Below are 22,030 nucleotides of genomic sequence, written 5' to 3'. Positions count from 1 at the left end.
AAAAAGTAAGGTGCTGATTTCAAAACAGAGTACACAGACCATTTGGCTCCACAAACCCTACTAAAGTAACTGCAAGCCTCATAAACACCTCCAGCAATGACTACTTTCGGTCAGTGTTTTGCCTTAGGACGTGATAACAGCTCCTGCACACACTGTGAAAGGCCATGCACATCGGCTAATGACCACACAGAGCAGAGCACAATGGCCAGCCAGCCCGGCTTTGCAAACAAGTCCTACCTTTAGCAACATTCAGTGAGGGCAGAGCACAGTACTGAGCCTTCGGCCAGGCCATGCCCACCCCGCACACAGAGTCTGCGTGAATGTTATTATGTGCATACAAGCCCACGGCCAAAAGCTGTGCTCAATGGAAAATGCCCCCATGTAATTTGATTATGGATTGCTTCTGGGGTTGGGCGCAACGCAAGACTGGGCTCAGTCAAGTATGATCATTGCTGCTCGTGGCTTCTGGTCCAGGACAGAGAAACAGTTAAGCCTCACTTACCGCTCATATTTTAGATAAACTGCAATCATACACTTGGCGTTACCCTCACAGACATCAAACTACTATTTTGTTCTACAGACTAGCAAGGTACTTTTGGAAATATCACATTTTTATAAACATACCACCATGTTTACACATTAGGAAACGAGATGGGATCAATGTAATCAAGAACATACAACTCAGAACTAAATTATGTGGAAAGAAAAGGCTCGAGTGACGTGTAGCATATGCACTAATACAAAATTGTAGGAAACTGGATTTTTGTTGAAGTACCAACAATTTTTGTCCTCTTTTAGATAATAGATGCCGATTTCCGACTGACAGTGCACTGAAGCCTACTAACCAGACTTCAGGGCCAGAGTTCCTTCCCTAAAACAAGTTAAAGTCTAATTGTGCTACAACTGGTTAAAGACTTTAGCACCCCTGTAAGTCCTAGTAAATGGTACCTAGGGCTTGGGTACTAAACAGAGTCCCTAAGGGATGAGCGTATCTTATGCCACCCTAAGGTACCAATACATAAATTCCACACAGACTGCCATTGCAGACAGTGTGACATGGTGCAAAGCATGAATGAAAACATGGACATGACACTCCTGTGTATAATGCCAAAGTCACCGCATTTAATATACATAAGTCACCCCTACAGAAGGCCTTTGAGCCTTAGGCAGGGTGAATTATATTTTATGGGAGTACATATCTACATGAGCAGATATACCCCTGTGATGTCTAGTTCTATTAATGGACATTGCAAGTGAGGAGGGAAGCCATCTTAAGGTATGTACTGGGCACTGGTCAAAACGAGTTACCCAGGTACATAATGGCTTTACTTAAACCTATGGTGTTTAGTATCAAACACCTTGCGTTAATAAGTCCACACTGATTCCAGTTATGTATTAATCTATGCACCCAGAGGCTACCTTAGAGGTACCCCCTGAACCCTACTAGTCTTCTAGTGTGCTGGCTGACTGGTACAGAACAGCCTCTCCTCACAGAGGCCCTTCTGACCCATTAAGAGGGAGAGCCACGCTCTGAGGTCAGGATCAGTGTCTGCTCTTGGAGGTGTCAACAGGATGGTTAGTAAATCAGCATAAAGGACAGAGGCATCAAAGCCTCTGCTGCCTTTGATATGCGATCACGGCATCCCCCAGAGCTGGAGGATGCTGCCCTGAGGCTCATTTGGCACCAAGTCAGGCAAGAAATTAGATAATTAGAAGGTGTGTTGTACTGCCAGGTGTGAAGTGAACACGAAAGATAGGATTTCACTATCTTGTGTGGGGTGGAATTAGAAACTCTGGGACAGGGTGATGCCCAATCCACGCAGGAAGTGGTCATCTAGGGAGAGAAGTGACCCCAGGGGGGAAGTAGTCCATTGGCTACAAATCTCACTTCCCTGAACGCCCCTATATTGAGTATTAAGATGCCCCCCTCCGACACGAGGAAACTAGATTCGACAGACTCAAGCAGGACAAAAAAAAGCAAGAACGGAGCACAAGCTGTGGACTAATTGGCGCCAAACCCTGCCTGCACATGACCAGACAATTGGGACAAACCAACTTGGCCTGCCACTGTGCATTTGCCAAGAACCCCAGTGGGTTGCCAGGACTTTGCAAATTGCCAGCATTCGATATTGGCATAGAGTAGCCACTCCCCTGCAGCTTGCAGGCACCAAACAGCAAAGTTTGATCTATTGTTCTGCTGCCCTGCAGATCCACTGATGCAGCAGCATCCCAAGAAGAGTTAATCGTGCTCCAGAAAGTCAACTCCGTCTTTCCACCAAGTGAGTGAGAAGACGCCAGAACCAACACAGCACCAGTACCTGGGGTAATGCATCTATTGCAGGAACCAAAGTCTGTTTTGAGTCCAAGCCGAACTCAAAGACCGCTAGGCCAGAGAGTGGCCTAGCTGGCCTGTTTTTGTCCCCTCAACCAGCGAGACTGACAAATGTGAGCACACGTGACAAGTCCAGCCGACCTAACCCCTCTGCACCAGAGCCCCCATGTCCAGGTTCCCAAGAACATTGTGCTCCCTTGCTCCCTGAGCCCTCACGGACCGAGGCCCCTGCTGGGAGCTCCAGGATTTGTCTCCAAGTCCACCCTCTGCAGCTTGTTTGTAGGTGCCCCTCAAGTCTCTTTTGGCAAAGCACGCAAAGCTACCAACTTGACCAGTACCTCTGCATCCGGACACTCCAGGGCAGGTAAAGACTAACTGCTGGTGGTTCTTTGGACCTTGGCAACCTACCTCCTGAAGGGAACCCCCGGAAACCTATTGCAATTAACTGTATGTAGTACATTACTTTTTCTCCATAGGAAAGCATTAACGCGTAAAGATGCATTTAAGTGAACATTTTACTTACCTGTGAAAATCAATATCTAGAAAAGTACTTACTTGATCATGAAGTTCATGGTATTAAAACGTTTAAAAAGTTTTTTTTTTTTAATGGTCTCTGATTCTTATTTTAAAGTGTGTTTTTTATTTATTGCCTTTAAGTACAACAAATGCCTAGCACTACCCTTTGATAAGCCTAAACCGTTCGCCCACACCACAAGAGAGCATTTGGATTTGTTATTTGTAGCTCTGTAAACCAGTAAGGGTTGCCTGTACTCTGCAGTGTACCTCGTTTTGGTTTACTATATAGAGAGACAGCTTCCTACAAAAATGTATGCAGATGCAAAAGTGTAGCCATTAGGCATACAGCATCGAAAAGGTTACTTCTGAACAATTAAATGTGTTGTCCTGCTTGGAAGCAGAGGAACACCACTTTATTATCTTACTATTTAACTTCGAGATGAGGAATGGAAAAAATCTACATTCTCCTTACATAAAATAAAAGGGAATCTCTTGCTCTGCATATCCAAGTCCTGCTAGAACCAAGGACCTAGTTCATTATGCAAACTGTAGGATTTCCAAAGGACAGCAGGCGCGCAGAAAGCTTTTATTTCACCTGTGATGTACTTATTAAGCAATCCTCTCATTAGAGATGTTATTGCTTTTTAAGACTAAACACACCAGGCACTGAAAAACAAATGCAAGACATTCTAGTCTCTTCTAAACACAGAATGCGCTTCTGGAATAACAATGCTCTAATAACACTAATGTAAACACGGATTGGCATCATAATTCTTCGCCCAGAATTAAATGTCAACAACCCGATCTGTTTTTACATATAACACTAAACGCCCCAAGCCAATCTACACTTTGGTGAAACAATCCCTTCTGTAATGCCGTCAAGCAACAGTCTACAAGCCTAGGACAAGCAGGTAATTAGTGCCCAGGTCCAGAAACAGGCAGGCATCCCACACGCCGCTAATAAAAATTTCGGGGGAGGGCTAATTCTTCCAGCAATAGGCAGAGTGGCGATGCAGGGGCTCGAAGAAAGGGTGAAAAAACAACAGAGCCTTGTTAACAAGTAAATGGCCTTTTAAATACCTGTGAAGTACTTAAGTGTGGCTGCAATAAGACAGACCATAGAAGGACACACAAAAAGAGAAAGTACAATTCAAAAAGACATACATTCAAAAATTTCGGATTACAATTTTCATTATTCACATAGAATCCACAAAGAGCACAATATGCGTATAAAACGTTACACTTTTAATTGGTAGGTTCAATATTCTTCAAATTTTGACCAAACAAACAGTGCCCTGGGGGGAGGGAAAGGGTGGAAAGTGAAGGATACGTGAGGATCAGGAAACATCAATAATAGTATAACACTGGTCAGTAAGACCCAACTCATTTAGAAACAATACAAAACATGTTGGCTCTCATATTCAGCCACATTGAGCGCATGAATGATAATCAACATACATAAAAGCTTCACAACAGATATACCACTTTGATCGTTATCAAAATGTGGACAGAAGTGGGTGAAATAGTTTGTAAACGTTTCGACCCCTGATGTTCTAGGGAAGTTTGAAACCCTTAGGCTGGGGTCTTCATCAGGACAGAGGCGGAAGGGGGGCAAGCCTCCACCCGGTTCCAGCGGCGAAGGGTAGGTGCATACAGCGAAGCCCAGGCATTACCAACCTTGTGAAGGAAGAACTCCTTGGAGCTTTACCCGCTGGACACTGTCGTCTGATTGTTTTTAACTTTAGGTACTGACAATCACAACTAGAAGAAGGGTAATCTAATATCAAGTTTCCCTTTACCCACCAATGTGGTAGCCACATGAGCATACATACACCACACTCTAGGGTATTAGCGCAGACAGTCTTACAACATTAGATACTTGCTAATAGTCAACTGGGTCCTGAAGAATCACTAGACAAATTGCACAGTAGCGAGAAACATGTTGACCGGACTATACAACAAATTCTAGATGACAGTTGGAAACATCATTTTCCACCACTCTCCTCTAGAATAATTGCTTTTAACTAAAGCAGTGGCCCTTCTGAATAAAGTATTCCTGGTACCACTAGCTTTATTTTAATTCACAACATCACGTCTACCCTATTGTTCTGGCCCCACACCCGCGCTTCATCCATAGGGCTGTTGGAAAAAGATCTCCGCCAAAGAGCCCCTCTATGAGGTGTTGCCCGTTGGGTATTGCACCGCCGACCCAACGAGGAGCAGGCCCAAATGATGAAGCATGACACCTCAAAGGGTGTGTGAGGGCATTAAATCCAACAAAATGGACTCCCAGGGCTACCGCCTGGTTACCCTGCCATAAATCATCTGCATCATAGACTGTCATTTTCTTCTCTTACTTAGGAACAACACGACAATTTTGTTTAGGCTCTCATATTCAGCAACATTGAGCGCATGAATGATAAATCAGCATACATAAAAGCCTCACAACAGATAAACCACTTGGATCATTATCAAAATGTGGACAGAAGTGGGTGAAATAGAGTTCGTTGACGTTTCGACCCCCGATGTTCTAGGGAACTTTGAAACCCTTAGGCTGGGGTCTTCATCAGGACAGAGGCGGAAGGGGGCAAGCATCCGTGGATTAGTGAACTTCACGGCTCAATCACTTCATGGTGTTGTTGGGCCGTAGCTCCAAGCGAGCGAATATAGGAAGGAATAAATAAGGGTATGTGCGTACCAACAACCTTGCGGCTCGGCACTTCCGAAGCTCCGAGGAACGCGAGCCCCGACTTGGTCAGGAGGCCTCCGCGTTTCACGTTACTAGTGTTTTGATATAACAACCTACCACGACCAGCCTTTGGCGGCGTGGTCTGTTAATGCACATACCCCTATTTATTCCTTCCTATATTCGCTCGCTTGAAGCTACGGCCCAACAACACCATGAAGTGATTGAACCGCGAAGTTCACTAATCCACGGATGCATGCCCCCTTCCGCCTCTGTCCTGATGAAGACCCCAGCCTAAGGGTTTCAAACTTCCCTAGAACATCGGGGTCGAAACGTCGACAAACTATTTCACCCACATCTGTCCACATTTTGATAATGATCAAAGTGGTTTATCTGTTGTGAAGCTTTTATGTATGCTGATTATCATTCATGCGCTCAATGTGGCTGAATATGAGAGCCAACATGTTTTGTATTGTTTCTAAATGAGTTGGGTCTTACTGACCAGTGTTATACTATTATTGATGTTTCCTGATCCTCACGTATCCTTCACTTTCCCCCCCTTCCCTCCCCCCCCCCCCCCGGGTCACGGTTTGTTTGGTCAAAATTAGAAGAATATTGAACCTACCAATTAAAAGTGTAACGTTTTATACGCATATTGTGCTCTTTGTGGATTCTATGTGAATAATTAACATTGTAATCCGATATTTTTAGGTCTCGCCTGTCGATGCGCATGCGCATCGAGCAAGGCGAGAGTATTGCGAGTTATCCACTCTTTATCTGCACTGCAAGGAATCGTGGCGATTCCTTGCAGTGCCCGTGACTTTTAAGGTCAATGCGCATGCGCATTAAGCTTATGCGCATGCGCATTGACCTTAAAAGTCACGGGCGCGTGCATGTCCGTCTTCCCGCCGTCTCGCATTTCCCCTGTCGCACTTCTCCTCCCCCCTCCCCTCTCTTCCCTCCAGCTTGTTCCCTTTCCCGCCCCTGTGGCTGCTTGCCCTGTGCTTCTCCGCCCGTCATGGAACAGGCCTGTAAATCATGTTCTTATCTTGGTTCTTCCCCTATCCCCCAACCACTGTTCCTTTCTCCCTCCTGTTCCCCAGTGCCTGCTTTTTTTTTTATCGAATGCTGTTTTATTTCCATGCCACAGATACTGTACTTTTGGTACTGCCGGGCGGTTTACTTGAGACTCCCGGACTTGGGCAGTCATGCTGGTGCTGCAGTCAGCAGGCATGAAGGCAGACACAAAGTGCCTCGCAGTCTGCCATCACAGTATGGCACTGAGTCATGAGAGCGCGTGAACAGTTAGTAAGAAAGTGGAGCTTTAGAGGAGACGTGTTTCAGGAACTAGATTGTGGACATACATCGAAACTATTCCTGGCATCAGTGCTACACATAACGCGTGACCCTGGGCAAATTACTTCTTCTCCATATGAACCAGTACCCCTATTTGTCCGGGTTCACAAATAGGTTGCCCTAGAATTAGGCTTTATGTAAAAAACACAATAGTGATATTGGCTATAACTCCTATTTTAAAAGCATGTGTATTTGATCTATAATTGGCTTTTGGTCAAGGCAATGCAAAATCACTGGTTTGCTCCAGCACTCCCGTTAATGCGTGGTTTCAGGAACAGACTCGCCACTATAACAAAAACATGTGTTACCACGCGTTGCAAATTAGCTTGATCAGCCGTTTTGGGTACAGACACAGGAGTGTATATCAAGAGGCAGTGCACGTGCAAGCGAGTGCTCGCAGTGTCTTTCAGGCATCCAATACTACATTTATCTTTTGTTATAGACTTAGACAGAGGGTGCTCTGGCTATCCTAAACAATGAAAGGGATAGTAATTACTGGGTTGTACATTATCTCCCTCATGAGTGACAGCTGTACTACACTACACAGACATACGGCTCTTGATAATAAGCATCTATATATTTTGTTTCTGCCAGTGCTGTATACCACACACTCGGTTAAGTGCATTGGAGCGCTTTACATGAGCACCAGGTACATTACACAAGCTCAGATTTATTTTCTGATAGGCTTGTGGAGATTAATTGATTTGCCCCAAATCACGGGATGTTGAGCTTACATCGTGATTCGAACCTGGTTTTTACAGTTCAAACTCAGCAACTCAGGGTTAAAGGTCCATACTCAGAATTAACATTCTTGTGATTAAGATGGCTCACAAAGATTAGCTGTGAAATCTGCTTCCGGGAAACAAGTGCTGCCTGCGAACTGACTTTCTGGTGTTTTTGCAATACTGATTTTAAGATCTAGGAGGGGATCCCTAGTCTGAGATCTAGGGCAACTGCTGCACTAACACATTCCATCATGAATTGCAACCTATAGCAATAGTGGCCAGTGTGAGGAACTGACCAAAAAGCATTTGTTAGGTATTTTCTTTAAAAAATGTCTCGCATTTCCCCTGTCGCACTTCTCCTCCCCCCTCCCCTCTCTTCCCTCCAGCTTGTTTTTTGTTTATTTGACCCGCTCCGCCCCCTCCCCTTCCCGCCGTGTCGCATTTCTCCTCCCCCCTCCCCTCTCTTCCCTCCGGCTTCTTTTTTGTTTCCCCTAGAGTTTAAATGTATAGCCTCCGTGCGGGTTTGCAACTCGCTTTCTCCGATACACTGCCTGTGGTGCGCCCGCGAGCACCAGTGCACGCTGCCTGTAATGAGCCCGCATTCCTGTGCACGCTGCCTGTAGTGCCCCGCTATTTCACCAGCGCGTCTTTCCCACTCTTACTTTCACCGGTCCACCTGGTATGCAGTTTGCCTGTGTGCGCTAGTACCTGCTGCAGGCATGATTTGAAGCCGATCACCCGCTTTCGCGGGTGCACCTCTGCCTGTTCATGCAGATGCTGCACTCACCCACTGAGGCTCCGGGAAGCGAGCTAGGCTACTTTCCTCTTCGCCGACTTTACATTTAGGAATCCGGTGCAGGGGTGTGTCGCGTACACGGCATGCTTTCTATCTCTCCAGCAGTAAATCTCGCTCAGACAGGTTCTTCCAAAACCCTGCATCCGAGCAGGGTTTTCAGGTGAGACGTTGGTTTCTCAGCAAGTCCTTTCAAGGCTTTTCGACCGTTTAAGCACAGACAGATCATTTTATTTTTGTGCCTCACAGATTCTATCTAACATTCCCAACTCAATGGTACTCATTTTATCGACCTCAGATGGATGAAAGGCCCCGCCAGAATTTGAACCTGTGTCTATGAGATCGAACACAAACCCCTGCAGTGGATGCATCGGTCCACTGAGCCACCAGAACAGGCACAAAGCACTTAGTAATCTCTTGCTATTAAAATCAATTTAATATGAGCAACATTACAAATGAACTGAAGCTAACAATGTGTGTATTTTTATGTTTTTCCTGCAGTAATAATCAGAGTGTAAAATATTAAATACGTTGCTGTAGATATTTCCTTCCTGCTGACCACTGTTTGTTTTAGAAAAGAAAAAACATAAGACTGGAAAGCCCTCACTCACTCACCCTCAACCCCTCACCCTCAACCCCTCACTCACGCTCACTCTCACTCATCCTCACTCAACCACCCTCAACCTCACTCACCCTCAACCCCTCGCCCTCACTCACCCTCAGCCCCTCACCCTCACTCACTCACCCTCAACCCCTCACCCTCACTCACCCACCCTCAACCCCTCACCCTCACTCACTCACCCTCAACCCCTCACCCTCAACCCCTCCCCCTCGACCCCTCCCCCTCGACCCCTCCCCCTCGACCCCGACCCCTCGACCCCTCCCCCTCGACCCCTCCCCCTCAACCCCTCACCCTCAACCCCTCACCCTAAAACCCTCACTCACCCTCAACCCCTCACCCTCAACCCCTCACTCACCCTCACTCTCACTCAACCCCTCACTCACCCTCAACCCCTCACCCTCACTCACCCTCACCCTCAACCCCTCACCCTCACTCACCCTCAACGCCTCACCCTCAATCACCCTCAACCCCTCACCCTCAATCACCCTCAACCCCTCACCCTCACCCACCTTCACTCACCCTCACCCTCACTCACCCTCACTCACACTCACCCTCACCCACCCTCAACCCCTCATCCTCACTCACCCTCAACCCCCCATCCTCACTCACCCTCAACCCCTCATCCTCACTCACCCTCAACCCCTCACCCTCACTCACCCTCAACCCCTCACCCTCACTCACCCTCAACCCCTCACCCTCACTCACCCCCACTCACCCTCAACCCCTCACCCTCACTCACCCTCAACCCCTCACTCACCCTCAACCCCTCACTCACCCTCAACCCCTCACCCACCCTCAACCCCTCACCCTCAATCCCTCACCCTCACTCACCCACACTCACCCACACTCACCCACCCTCACCCTCCCTCACCCTCCCTCACCCACCCTCACCCACCCTCACTCACCCTCACCCTCAACCCCTCACCCCCACTCACCCTCAACCCCTCACCCTCAACCCCTCACCCTCAACCCCTCACCCTCAACCCCTCACCCTCAACCCCTCACCCTCATCCCCTCACCCTCACTCACCCTCAACCCCTCACCCTCACCCTCACTCACCCTCAACCCCTCACCCTCAATCCCTCACCCTCAATCCCTCACCCTCAATCCCTCACCCTCACCCACACTCACCCGCCCTCACTCGCCCCTCACTCACACTCACCCATCACTCACCCTCACCCTCACTCACCCTCACTCACCCTCACCCTCACCCTCACTCACCCTCACCCTCACTCACCCTCACCCTCACTCACCCTCAACCCCTCACCCTCAACCCCTCACCCTCACTCACCCTCAACCCCTCACCCACCCTCAACCCCTCACCCTCACTCACCCTCAACCCCTCACCCTCACCCACCTTCACTCACCCTCACCCTCACTCACCCTCACTCACACTCACCCTCACCCACCCTCAACCCCTCATCCTCACTCACCCTCAACCCCCCATCCTCACTCACCCTCAACCCCTCATCCTCACTCACCCTCAACCCCTCACCCTCACTCACCCTCAACCCCTCACCCTCACTCACCCTCAACCCCTCACCCTCACTCACCCCCACTCACCCTCAACCCCTCACCCTCACTCACCCTCAACCCCTCACCCTCACTCACCCTCAACCCCTCACCCTCACTCACCCCCACTCACCCTCAACCCCTCACCCTCACTCACCCTCAACCCCTCACCCACCCTCAACCCCTCACCCTCAATCCCTCACCCTCACTCACCCACACTCACCCACACTCACCCACCCTCACCCTCCCTCACCCTCCCTCACCCACCCTCACCCACCCTCACTCACCCTCACCCACCCTCACTCACCCTCACCCTCAACCCCTCACCCCCACTCACCCTCAACCCCTCACCCTCAACCCCTCACCCTCATCCCCTCACCCTCACTCACCCTCACCCTCACTCACCCTCAACCCCTCACCCTCAATCCCTCACCCTCAATCCCTCACCCTCACCCACACTCACCCACACTCACCCGCCCTCACTCGCCCTCACTCACACTCACTCACCCACCCTCACTCACCCTCACCCTCACTCACCCTCACCCTCACTCACCCTCACCCTCACTCACCCTCACCCTCACTCACCCTCACCCTCACTCACCCTCAACCCCTCACCCTCACTCACCCTCAACCCCTCACCCACCCTCAACCCCTCACCCTCACTCACCCTCAACTCCTCACCCTCAACCCCTCACTCACCCTCAGCCTCACCCTCAGCCTCACCCTCACTCACCCTCAACCCCTCACCCTCACTCACCCTCACTCACCCTCACTCACCCTCAACCTCATGCTAAAGATTTACAAAAAAACCCATAAACAATTCTAAAAGCACTAACTCTAATGCTGCGAGACCTATTGCATTTCTAATGCTTGTTTAAAGTATGTCTTCTTGAATTGTACATTCTCTCTTTGTGTATCCTTCTATGGTCCTACACTAGGATCACCTGTAATTGTATCACACAGAACCCAGGTCCCAGTGACTGTGTTTGGGTATACCCCTGTTTCTATACGACAATAAGACCGACGTCAGACCAGCCAGCATACAGCAGCTCAAAAACTGTATGCGGGAAAGCTGTCTCAGCCCGGGCTGACACACACAACAGGGGAGGGGGGCGCAACGGGTGCTCGTGTAAAGCGCTCTGATACCAGATACCTTTGTGTCAAGTTTGCGCTATATAAAACTTCGTTATTTTTTTTTTTTTTACGGCTTTGTCAGTAGGCTTTGGGAGCAAACATTGGGGTTGTCCGTAAACCACTGTATGGAAAGGGTGGGCTCACTCTAGCCCCCGTACCGTGCTGATGCAAAGGCTCATGTGCTGCAGCCAGCCGATGCAGACTTGTCTCCGTACTGACAGTCCTTGCTCTGCGAGCACTGCACCCTTTTCATCCTACTGCACTCCAGCTCCTGTGCTGCAGCCGGCCAGTAGGTGCAGACTGCTCTCACTCTCCGGGCACTGCATCCTTTTCATCCTCCTGCAGCCTGTGCGGATGAGAGCTTGCAGACAAAGATGCCCCTTCTTGGTAGGCAGGAAGACCAGGCATGGCTTAATGTTTGTGTGTCCCATTCAAAAATAAATTTCATGGTCACCATAGGGAAACAGCTTCTCCAGAAAGGACGGTGCATGAATTGCCTGGCCTAAGCTTCTTCCTGCATTTGGTTCATGAAGAATTCTTGTTGCCCCTACGTGTGTTCCAAAGAGCAGGGAGACACCTCTGCGGTCCCCAAGCAGCATGCACATGATCCCAGAGGCAACACTTTTGGCCCGTCTGTAAGTGCGAAAATGATTATGAATGAGCTGAGGGCTTGGATCAGTGAGAAACATCATACCTCAATACCAGACGGGGTTCAGACCAAATTCTTACACTATGGGCCCACTGTAGCGCCCTTTCCTATTTGGCAACTTAGGCTTGAGAAGCTACTTTGCTGCCACTTTATACCTGTTTTGTTGATTACAGGGCTGCTTTTGATGGCAATGACCATAATATCCTTTGGTTAAAACTGGTGAAGTGGGGATTACAGAGAGAGCTCATTGTGGCTATTAATGCGCGATATATGGGCACATACCTCATTTCTCACCCTATACCTCTATCAATATATCCTCTACCTCCACTCTCTCATTCATCCCAAACCACTACTATGATCACCAAAATAACCCTTTTTAGATTCTTCCCGAATCTACCCCTCTGTGCATCATCTCATAATTCTTTACTATTCAGATCTCCCAAACAAGTCTTTCTAAACCCTTCCCTATGGCTCTTCCACCTCCCTTTTATTCATCCCAAGACTACTACTACTGCTATGAGCAAAAAAAAATCTTAATCCTTACCTCTTCTATCCCTCCACTATCCTTTTCAATTCAAACAGACCAACATGTCCACCACTCAAATTAATTCACATTTCATTATACTAATTCACCACTAATCCTTTGTGTTCAAGAGTAGATGCAATTACCAAAAAAGCATTTCAACACCCCATCAGGGGTAGCAAGTGCTACGTAAATGCACATTTTTTTTCCTGTTCTATCCCTCCAGTGTTCTTCTCAAATAACTAACATATCCAACACTAAAATGACTTTCATATTTCACTATACAATTTCATCACTAATCCTTTAAGTGTTCCGGAATAGCGTACTACTTGCCGAAAAAGTGTTTTGACGCCTCATCAGGGGTAGTAAGCGATATATAAATGCAATTACAATACATGGTGAGGTGCTTGTACCGCTTCTGGGACCTCCCTTCATCAAGTCACTCTGTGCTCAGGCCCCACCAGCTGGACAGGTGTGTAGAGGGGTCCTTTCATTAACAGGCTGCAGCTGGCTCTGGCACAGCACCCAATCTGAGCTGAAAGCAGGCTCTCCACGGATAGTTTTGCCTCTAGAGTATTCATCTCTGCCAGTGCTGGGCTCAAAGACAGCACCCCTCAAAAGCCACATGTGCCCTGGTCAGCACAGGGGTGCCTCTCACAGACTGTCAAGCACAGGGTGCCCTTGTGAGATGGAGGTTCTACTCAGGGGCACCTCTCCCAGACTGGGCAGCACAGGGTAGCCTGGTGAGCTGGGTCCTACAGAGGAATGCCCTTCACAGGGTGCCCTTGTGATCTGGGGGTCTAACACTGGGGCACCCCTTTAGACTGTGCCCCTCACATACTGTCAAGCACAGTGTGCACTTGTGACCTAGGGGTCCTACACAGGTGTGCCTTCCCCCCACCCCACCAAACTGTCCAGCCCAGTGTGTCCTTGTGAGCTGAGGGTCCTTACAGAGGTGTGCCCCCCAGACTGTCCAGCACTGGGTGTCCATGTGAGCTGGGGGTCCTGCACAGGGGAGCTCCAGGTAGGTGACACCGCACAAGGATCCCCCTTGACAGAAGTAGAGGCCCCTGCCCAGGGGGTCCTGCAGGCAGGGGGGGTGGTCCTGCAGGGATGGGGGGATGGTCCTGCAGGGATGGGGGCTGGTCCTGTCGGGATGGGGGGGGTCCCACAGGGGTGTCTCCAACGGGGAAGGGGTGGGATCCTGCAGGGAGGAAGGGGTCCTGTAGGGGGGGGGGGAGGTCCTGCAGGGAGGGGGGTCCTGCAGGGATGGGTATTTCATGGATGGGGGGGTACCACAGGGAGGGGGATCCTGCAGGGTTGGAGGGTCCCACAGGGAGGGGCCCCTCACTCTGCCCAGCACTCAAGCTGCTCTGGTGCCTCTGAGACAAAACAGACAGCGGCCCCGGACAGGGGTGGGGGGGCACAGCAGACCCGGGGGTGGGGGCTTAGGGTGACCGGGCCAGAAAGGGGGTGGAATAGACAGAAGAGAGGGGTGGGCGCAGCCTGGCTCTGAAAAGTACAAGGGTTTAGAGAGAAAACAAGTGCAAGTGAGCTCAAGTGGCCCCCGTGAAGGGCCCCCCGCCCCCCCTCCTCACTCTACCCCCGAAAGCCCCCGGTAGCTCACTCGTAGTCGCGGAAGATCTCGTTGGTGACGCGGCAGTAGAAGAAGTGCTCGTCGGGCCGCAGGTCGGCCGGGGGCCGCTTCCGCTCGAAGGGCTTGCGGTGGAGCAGCGGCATGGTGCGGGGGTCGGTGGCGGCCCTGCTCTGTCCGCGCGCCGCAGACTCACTGCGCAGGCGCCCGGCCTCGAGCCGCTCACACCCGCGCGCACCCACACTGCGCACGCGCGCCGCTGTCAGAGCGGCCCGGGGGCGGGCGCAGCCGCTCTGCGCCTGCGCGCCGTCGGGAAAACAACGCCGCGCGGCCGCTGTCTTCAGTCTGCGCGTGAGCACGGCCGCTCGGCTGCCTATGCGCATGCGGAGATGCGGGGCGCGGAAGGGAGCAATTACGTATTGATGTGAGGGGCGTGGCCATGCTGGGCCCCTCTTTGAAGGTTCACAGCCTGGCGGGAACGAGGGGGCAGACCTATGACACACGGGGGTCGGCACCAAGGACAGAGAGGGCGGACTAAGCACTTTTGTGTTTTGTCTGAGCACGCGGTGCGCTCAGACCACCCCGCATTACATACGGCGGCCATCTTTGAATGGGAGCGCTGTCCCTGGTTCTCATAGAAAGTACGGTTAGTAAATGGCTTTAATTCGAGGCGAGTGGATGAATGTGTCATACTTCACGGTGACGTAATTCCAACGGCCGTCCATGGCAGCACGACGGTTATTGTTTATTTACTTTGAGAAACACTAGTCAGTGTAGTTTTTAAGAGAGTACTTATTTAATGTTGTGTGTGCTGAGTCAGCGCGCGCATCTTCCTCAGACTGCACCTGCATATTCTTGATATTATTGGTATGTTAGCAGGTATGCCCGTGCTTCAGCCGTATTCCAGATCCTGAGGGAGTCAGAACGGCGCCGCCTGCCGTGCTGCAGAAAATAAACTCAGAAGAAAACGACATTTGTCTGGATTAACTGCAACATATTTTGGCGACGAGCTTGTTGAGTCTTTGGACCGCATGCGCATGGTGTGGTTAGCGCTGCGACAGTAATGAGACTCGGGACACCAGTTAGAGTTACTGCGTGGTCCGGACTAACTTCGCCGGCCACGCCCCGTTTATTTTATAGTCTAGCGCGTGAGGTAATACGCCTGCGTATGGCACCCCACGGTGCGCGGCTAACTAGACCGCTAACCCGCGGCCGCAAACATTACATTCCTTTTAACCTTTATTAAGAAAAACAAAATAAACATGAGTCATTCGTGATCACAGTACAGAAGTAAGTAATACTGGGCCATCCGGCCTGTTACCAGTCTGATGGATGAAAAGTTCAAAGTTCAGCCTACAGCAAAGTCTGCCAGTTGGGAAAATGGGCCGGATTCCTTCTGAGCCCATATCCTGCTGCTTCTCCGCGGGAAGGTGCCCTTCGGGGAGTCTCTTGAGGGGACCCTCTGGCGCCCCATGGATCGTCCGGGGACCGGGGACTGCTGACTCTAGGGGTTTCAGTAGCTGTGGGGCTCGCCGCTCTGTCATCACCTAAGGTATCATTTTCAGTCTCCCCCGGACTGTTCGGTCCTTCAGGTTGGCTGGATGCTTCATTTTCTGGTTCCTGACCTTGATCCAAGAAGTGTTGTCGCTCCCTTGAGAAAACTTGGAAAAAAGACCCAAACACTATCACCCAAGCCGCCTTCAAAAACGCCACCCGCAAACACCACCAACTAATCCGGACAGCCAAGAAATCAGCACTCAAAGACCGACTAGACAACAACGCCAACAACAGCAAGGAACTTTTCAACATCATCAAAGAATTCACCAACCCCACCGCCAGCTCCAACGACATCACCCCCTCTCAAGTCCTCTGCGACTCCCTCGCCTCATTCTTCCATGACAAAATCGCCGACATTCATAACAGCTTTGACAACCAACCCGTAAACCAGTCCACCCCACTCACCTCCGAACCTGCACCGCCTCCGAATAACCTTTTCGACTGGAACCCAATCACCACAGAAGACACCATTCGCCTGATGAACTCCATCCACTCAGGATCCCCTACAGACCCATGCCCCCATCACATCTTCAACAAAGCAGACTCCATTATCGCACCCCATCTCCGAGACGTCATCAACTGCTCCCTCAACTCCGCCACATTCCCAGAAGCTGGAAACACGCCGAACTCAGCGCTCTTCGGAAGAAACCCACAGCTGACCCCACCGAACTCAAAAACTACCGCCCCATCTCGCTCCTCCCATAACCTGCCAAAGTCATTGAGAAAGCCGTCAACAATCAACTCGCCGCCTTCCTCGAATTCAACAAATCACTCGACTCCTCTCAGTCCGGCTTCAGAGCCAAAGACAGCACTGAGACCGCCCTCATCGCAGCAACAGGCGACATTCGAACACTACTGGACAACGGAGACACAGTCGCCCTCATCCTCCTTGACCTTTCTGCAGCCTTCGACACTGTCTGTCATAGCACCCTTATACAACGCCTCAGCAACATCGGAATTCAAGGAAAAGCACTGGACTGGATCATCTCGTTCCTCGCTGGAAGAACTCAGAGAGTCCGCCTCCCCCCTTTTAAATCAGAGGCCACAGAAGTCATCTGCGGCGTTCCGCAAGGATCATCACTCAGCCCCACCCTCTTCAACGTCTACATGAGCCCCCTCGCGGCCATCGCACGCCAACACAACCTCAACATCATCTCCTAGGCCGACGACACTCAGCTGATCCTCTCACTCACCAAAGACCCAATCACCCCCAAAACCAACCTACATGAAGGGATGAAAGAAGTAGCCGAGTGGATGAAGCACAGCCGTCTGAAACTGAACTCAGACAAAATGGAAGTCCTCATCTTAGGTGCATCCCCTTCCGCCTGGGACGACTCTTGGTGGCCAACGGCCCTAGGAAAAGCTCCCATACCGACGGACCACGCACGGAACCTGGGCATCATCCTAGACTCCTCACTCTCGATGACCAGACAAGTCAACGCAGTCTCATCATCATGTTTCAACATCCTACGCATGCTCAAAAAAACATTTCGCTGGATCCCCACCGAAACAAGAAAAACGGTCACCCACGCACTGGTTACAAGCCGTCTGGACTACGGAAACACCCTGTACGCCGGCACCACCGCAAAACTGCAGAAGAAACTCCAACGCATCCAAAATGCTTCAGCCAGACTCATACTAGACATCCCTCGCAAAGACCACATTTCCAGTCACCTGAAAGACCTGCACCGGCTCCCCGTCAACAAAAGGATAACGTTCCGTCTCCTCACCCACACACACAAAGCCCTCTACGAACTTGGACCTGATTGTCTCAACACGCGCCTTTCCTTTTACACCCCCACCCGCCAGCTGCGTTCGTCCAACCAAGCCCTCGCCGCTGTTCCGCGCATCCACAAAGCCACCATGGGGGGAAGATCCTTCTCCTACTTAGCGGCCAAAACCTGGAATTCCCTTCCCATCCATCTCCGCCTTACTCAAAACCACCTAGCCTTCAGAAAACAGCTTAAAACCTGGATATTCGATAAGTAAACCCCCCCCCCCCCCTCCCTCAAGCGCCTTGAGACCCTCTGGGTATGTAGTGCGCTATATAAATTCTAACTTGACTTGACTTGACTTGAGGGCCTGGGGAGCTCTGAGGGGCCCTCTTGAAAAAGGAGATGTTGCGTGTGACCGTTTCCCTCTCTTGTTGAGCGGTCACCATGGTGCCTGTGCGGCGCATGACTGTCCATGGTCGAGGTTCGAACGGGAGTCGGAACTTGCTCCCCGGATATCTGTCCTTTACATAGACTTGATCTCTTTCTCTGATGATCGGCTCTTTGGCCCTTCGTCGAAAACGGGCATAGTCATTTGACCGCACCCTGTTGGACAAGGTCTTCCGTGGGTCAACATTGTTCGGAGCCCAGGTAGGGTGGCTGGGTAGGGTATCTCTTACTATCCGCACCATCGCAGAGGGGCCTGGGGCAGCTTCAGTGGTGCGATGTGGTGTGAGCCGATACTCCCTCAGGAATGTGTAGATTGCTCTCTCTAGGGCAGCTTCTTCTGCATGGGCGATTCTGATGACTTTGTTCAGCGTGCGCATGAACCTCTCTACCTCCCCGTTGGCTTGAGGCCAGCGGGGGGTCACTTTCCGGTGGTGGATTCCCCACTCTTTGAGGTAATCTGCAAACTCTTGTCCTTGAAACGGTGGTCCGTTGTCCGTCTTGACACATTCGAATATTCCGTGCGTGGCGATTGCCTTCTCGAATTTTGCTATGACTTCCTTGGCCGTGAGAGTTGCTACGATCTCTACCTCAGGGTACTTGGTGAAATCGTCTATGATGACAAGCACGTATCTCCCATCTGGAAGGTGTCCGAAATCGGCGCTGACCCATTTTCACGGCCTCTGCTGGTTGTCTTCGGTGATGACTGGGGGTGGACGTTCGGGTTGCCCCGCGGCCTGGCACCATCGGCACTCTTTGACTGTCTGTTCCACTCTGGTGTCCATGTCCGGGAACCACACCTTGGCTCGGAGTCTACTCTTAGTTTTCGCTATGCCTTGGTGTCCGCGGTGGACTAACTCGACTGCTTGCCATGTTAGGCTTTCGGGCATCACGATCCGTGGCCCTCTCAGTAGGCACCCCTGGCTGTCAACTGACAGTTCTTCTTTTACCCTCATGAACATCTCCAGGGAGCTCCTCACCTGTGGTTGTAAAGTAGAGAAGGAGGCTGTTGTATCTCATAAGGTTTATTTGAGATAAATGATAAAACAGGTGGAGCCAGGAAGCACAACTAACAGCAGCAGAGGAAGGCTTCAACTGACCCTTCATGGAACAAGAATGCAAGCACAGTAATTGACATTCTACATGGTGGCACGCTCTAACGCGAGCCTTAAAGCAATATGCAAGTAATAAAAGAAAGCACAACATAACACATCCCCCTCCGTCACAATAATGGGCAAAAGGGACAGCAGAGGAAAGGCAAGGGAACAAGGGAAAGGAGGAAGGGACAAGGAGGGAAATAATAAACTACTTCACATAATCCTTAAGCCAACAAGGCAACACTCGTGTCCTATTAGAAACCTTAACTGTAGGTAGTGTGGGTGCTGAAGCAGCATCATAATTAACAGCAGGAGAAGTTACTATTGGAAGGGGGGGTACGTTGTCATGTACATGACCAGTATCAACTGAGTTGGGTTCCTGTTCAATACTGTCAGGTTTACGTGAGGACTTATTGGTCTGACAATCGTGAGAAACAGGAGAATCGGTTACCCCATCCCCCTCCCTTAATTGAGGCAGAGATCCATTAGGCGCAAGTTGAGACTGCAAACTGCTGCCTTGAAAGTAATCCTCAACCCAATCAAAATCAGTTAGTTTGTCTCTTACAATCTCATCTGCACCATGGTTTTGACAAATATCCAAAGCCACATCCTTCAGGTTCCAAACCTTCCCGTCACTTAACTTGACTGAGTTCCTAAGAACTTCCAGAACCTGTTTAGGCGAATCAAATTTGTTCTCCCCCTTCGAAACCCTGTACGGTTTCTTAATCCTGACCCAATCACCACTTTTTATAATGATATTTTTCACGCCATGGCGCTGATCATAGTAAGCTTTACTCTTGTCATGCACCAATTCCAAACTTTTCTTGACCTCAATAGGTGACCACTGCTGGACGTTATCTTTGAATAACCAACCAGGGTTGAATTTACACCTAGGTAATCTACCACGCATCATCACAAAAGGGGAAACTCCTGTGCAGTTATTTAAAGTCACCTTGTAAGACCATACAGCTTTTTGTATTTCCAGTTTCCAATCTAAACCTTTGTAATTTGCAGCTTGCAAAATCCCCTTAATAACTCGATTGAAACGCTCAACAGTTCCATTCCCACTGGGATTGTACAAAGAGGTCGTTTTGTGTGTGATACCACATTTTGCAAAATAGTCTTGGGCAACTTTGGACAAGAACTGTACACCATTGTCCGTTAGGATGTTAACGGGTAGACCTTCCACAATAAAAATTTTATCCAAAAACTTTAACACGGTCTGGGTATCCACACTGTCCACAAACTTCACTACGGGCCACTTGGTAAACAGATCAATGGCAACAAGCCCGTATTCCTTTGGGTCACCTACAGGGCCAAAAATATCTACTGCGATGGTTTCCCAAGGCATGTTAGGAATGAGTCCCTCACTCATAGCTGGTCTAAGAGTCCTCAAGGACTTGTCTGCAGAATTGCAAACAGAGCAACCTCTGACAAAGGTTTCCACTTCACTGTCAACTTTGGGCCACCAAAACAAATTTTTAACCGCTAGCTTAGTCCTTACTATACCGAAATGTCCCTCGTGACATAACTCTAAGACTTTTTTCCTCAGCCCAGAAGGTGGGACAATCCTGTCCCCTCTCATTAGAACCTCTTTTTCAAATGATAATTCAGAACGTACCTCCCAAAATGGCTTCACAGTGCCTGACAAAAATCTCTCTTTCGGCCAGCCGTGACAAATAAACTTTGAAACTTCCACTAATTCCTTGTCAGCATTGTGTTCTCTTAACCAATCCTCCCTGCTAATGGCTGGAAAACCAGAATCATGAATAAATGCTATACTAATGTTTCCCCAAGGATCATCAACGCATTCTTCCAGAGGAGAAGGGAGTCTAGACAAACAATCAGCGACAACATTGTCTTTACCAGGTACATATGTGATCACGTAAATGTATTCCTTCATCCGCATAGAGATCCTTGCCAACCTGGCCGAAGCAGTAGCTGTGCCATCAGTGGATAAAATGTGGACCAACGGTTTGTGATCAGTCCTAATGTGAACCATTTTCCCCCAAACAAATGCACGAAAATGTTCTAAAGCCCAAGCGCAAGCCAAGGCTTCCCTTTCTATAATCGGGTATCTGCTTTCAGCAGGTGACAGGGCTCTGGATGCAAACAAAATTATTCTGTCTTTACCCTTCTCATCAACCTGTGATAAGACTGCGCCTAAACCCTTGTCACTTGCGTCCGTTGTCAGATAACAATCTAGATTAGGGTCAAAGCTAGACAAGGCGCTCACCTTTTGCAAATCCCGCTTGATTTCAACAAACTCATTCTCACACTCTTTAGACCATTCAAATTTTACATTTTTCTTCAATAGGGATCTGATGTTGTATACCTTTGAAGCAAAGCCTTTGATGAACTTAGCACAATACTCAGCCATACCCAAAAAAGATTTGATTCCTTCTTTGGAATCAGGTGCAGGTGAGTTGACAATACATTCTATTAGTGAAGTTTTTGGTCTGACGCCCTCCTCACTAATTATATGACCCAGATATGAGACATTTCTTTCTCCAAATTTGCACTTAGACAGTTCAACAGTCAAACCAGCAGAACTAAGTGTGGTAAAAACTTTCCACAACTTGGTGTCATGATCCTCTTTATCGTTGCCAGCAATTAGAACATCATCCTGAAAGAAACTAATACCATCCATGTCACCAAACAATCTGTGCATTAGGCGTTGGAAAACAGCCGCGGCTGATGCAAGGCCGAATGGCATCCTTATAAATTGGAAACAGCCAAATGGTGTGATGAAGGCTGTTAGATGCCTAGACTCAG

General features: G+C 49.6%; 1 protein-coding gene across 1 annotated transcript in view; it reads right to left on the bottom strand.

The window, feature by feature from the left end:
- BAZ1A (bromodomain adjacent to zinc finger domain 1A) overlaps window positions 1-14,716 on the bottom strand; it is a 510,573-nt gene extending 495,857 nt beyond the window's left edge. Inside the window, exon 1 of the mRNA XM_086936946.1 lies at window positions 14,476-14,716. Within this exon, the coding sequence (XP_086793072.1) occupies window positions 14,476-14,588 (113 nt within the window). The 5' untranslated portion in view covers window positions 14,589-14,716. The remainder of the gene's footprint in view (window positions 1-14,475) is intronic.
- Between the last annotated feature and the right edge of the window lie 7,314 nt (window positions 14,717-22,030).

The sequence above is a fragment of the Lissotriton vulgaris genome, chromosome 9 (genome assembly GCF_964263255.1).
Source record: "Lissotriton vulgaris chromosome 9, aLisVul1.2, whole genome shotgun sequence".
Taxonomy (NCBI): Eukaryota; Metazoa; Chordata; class Amphibia; order Caudata; family Salamandridae; genus Lissotriton; species Lissotriton vulgaris.
The sequence above is the reverse complement of the archived record's forward strand: the minus strand, read 5'-3'. Positions and strand labels throughout refer to the sequence as shown.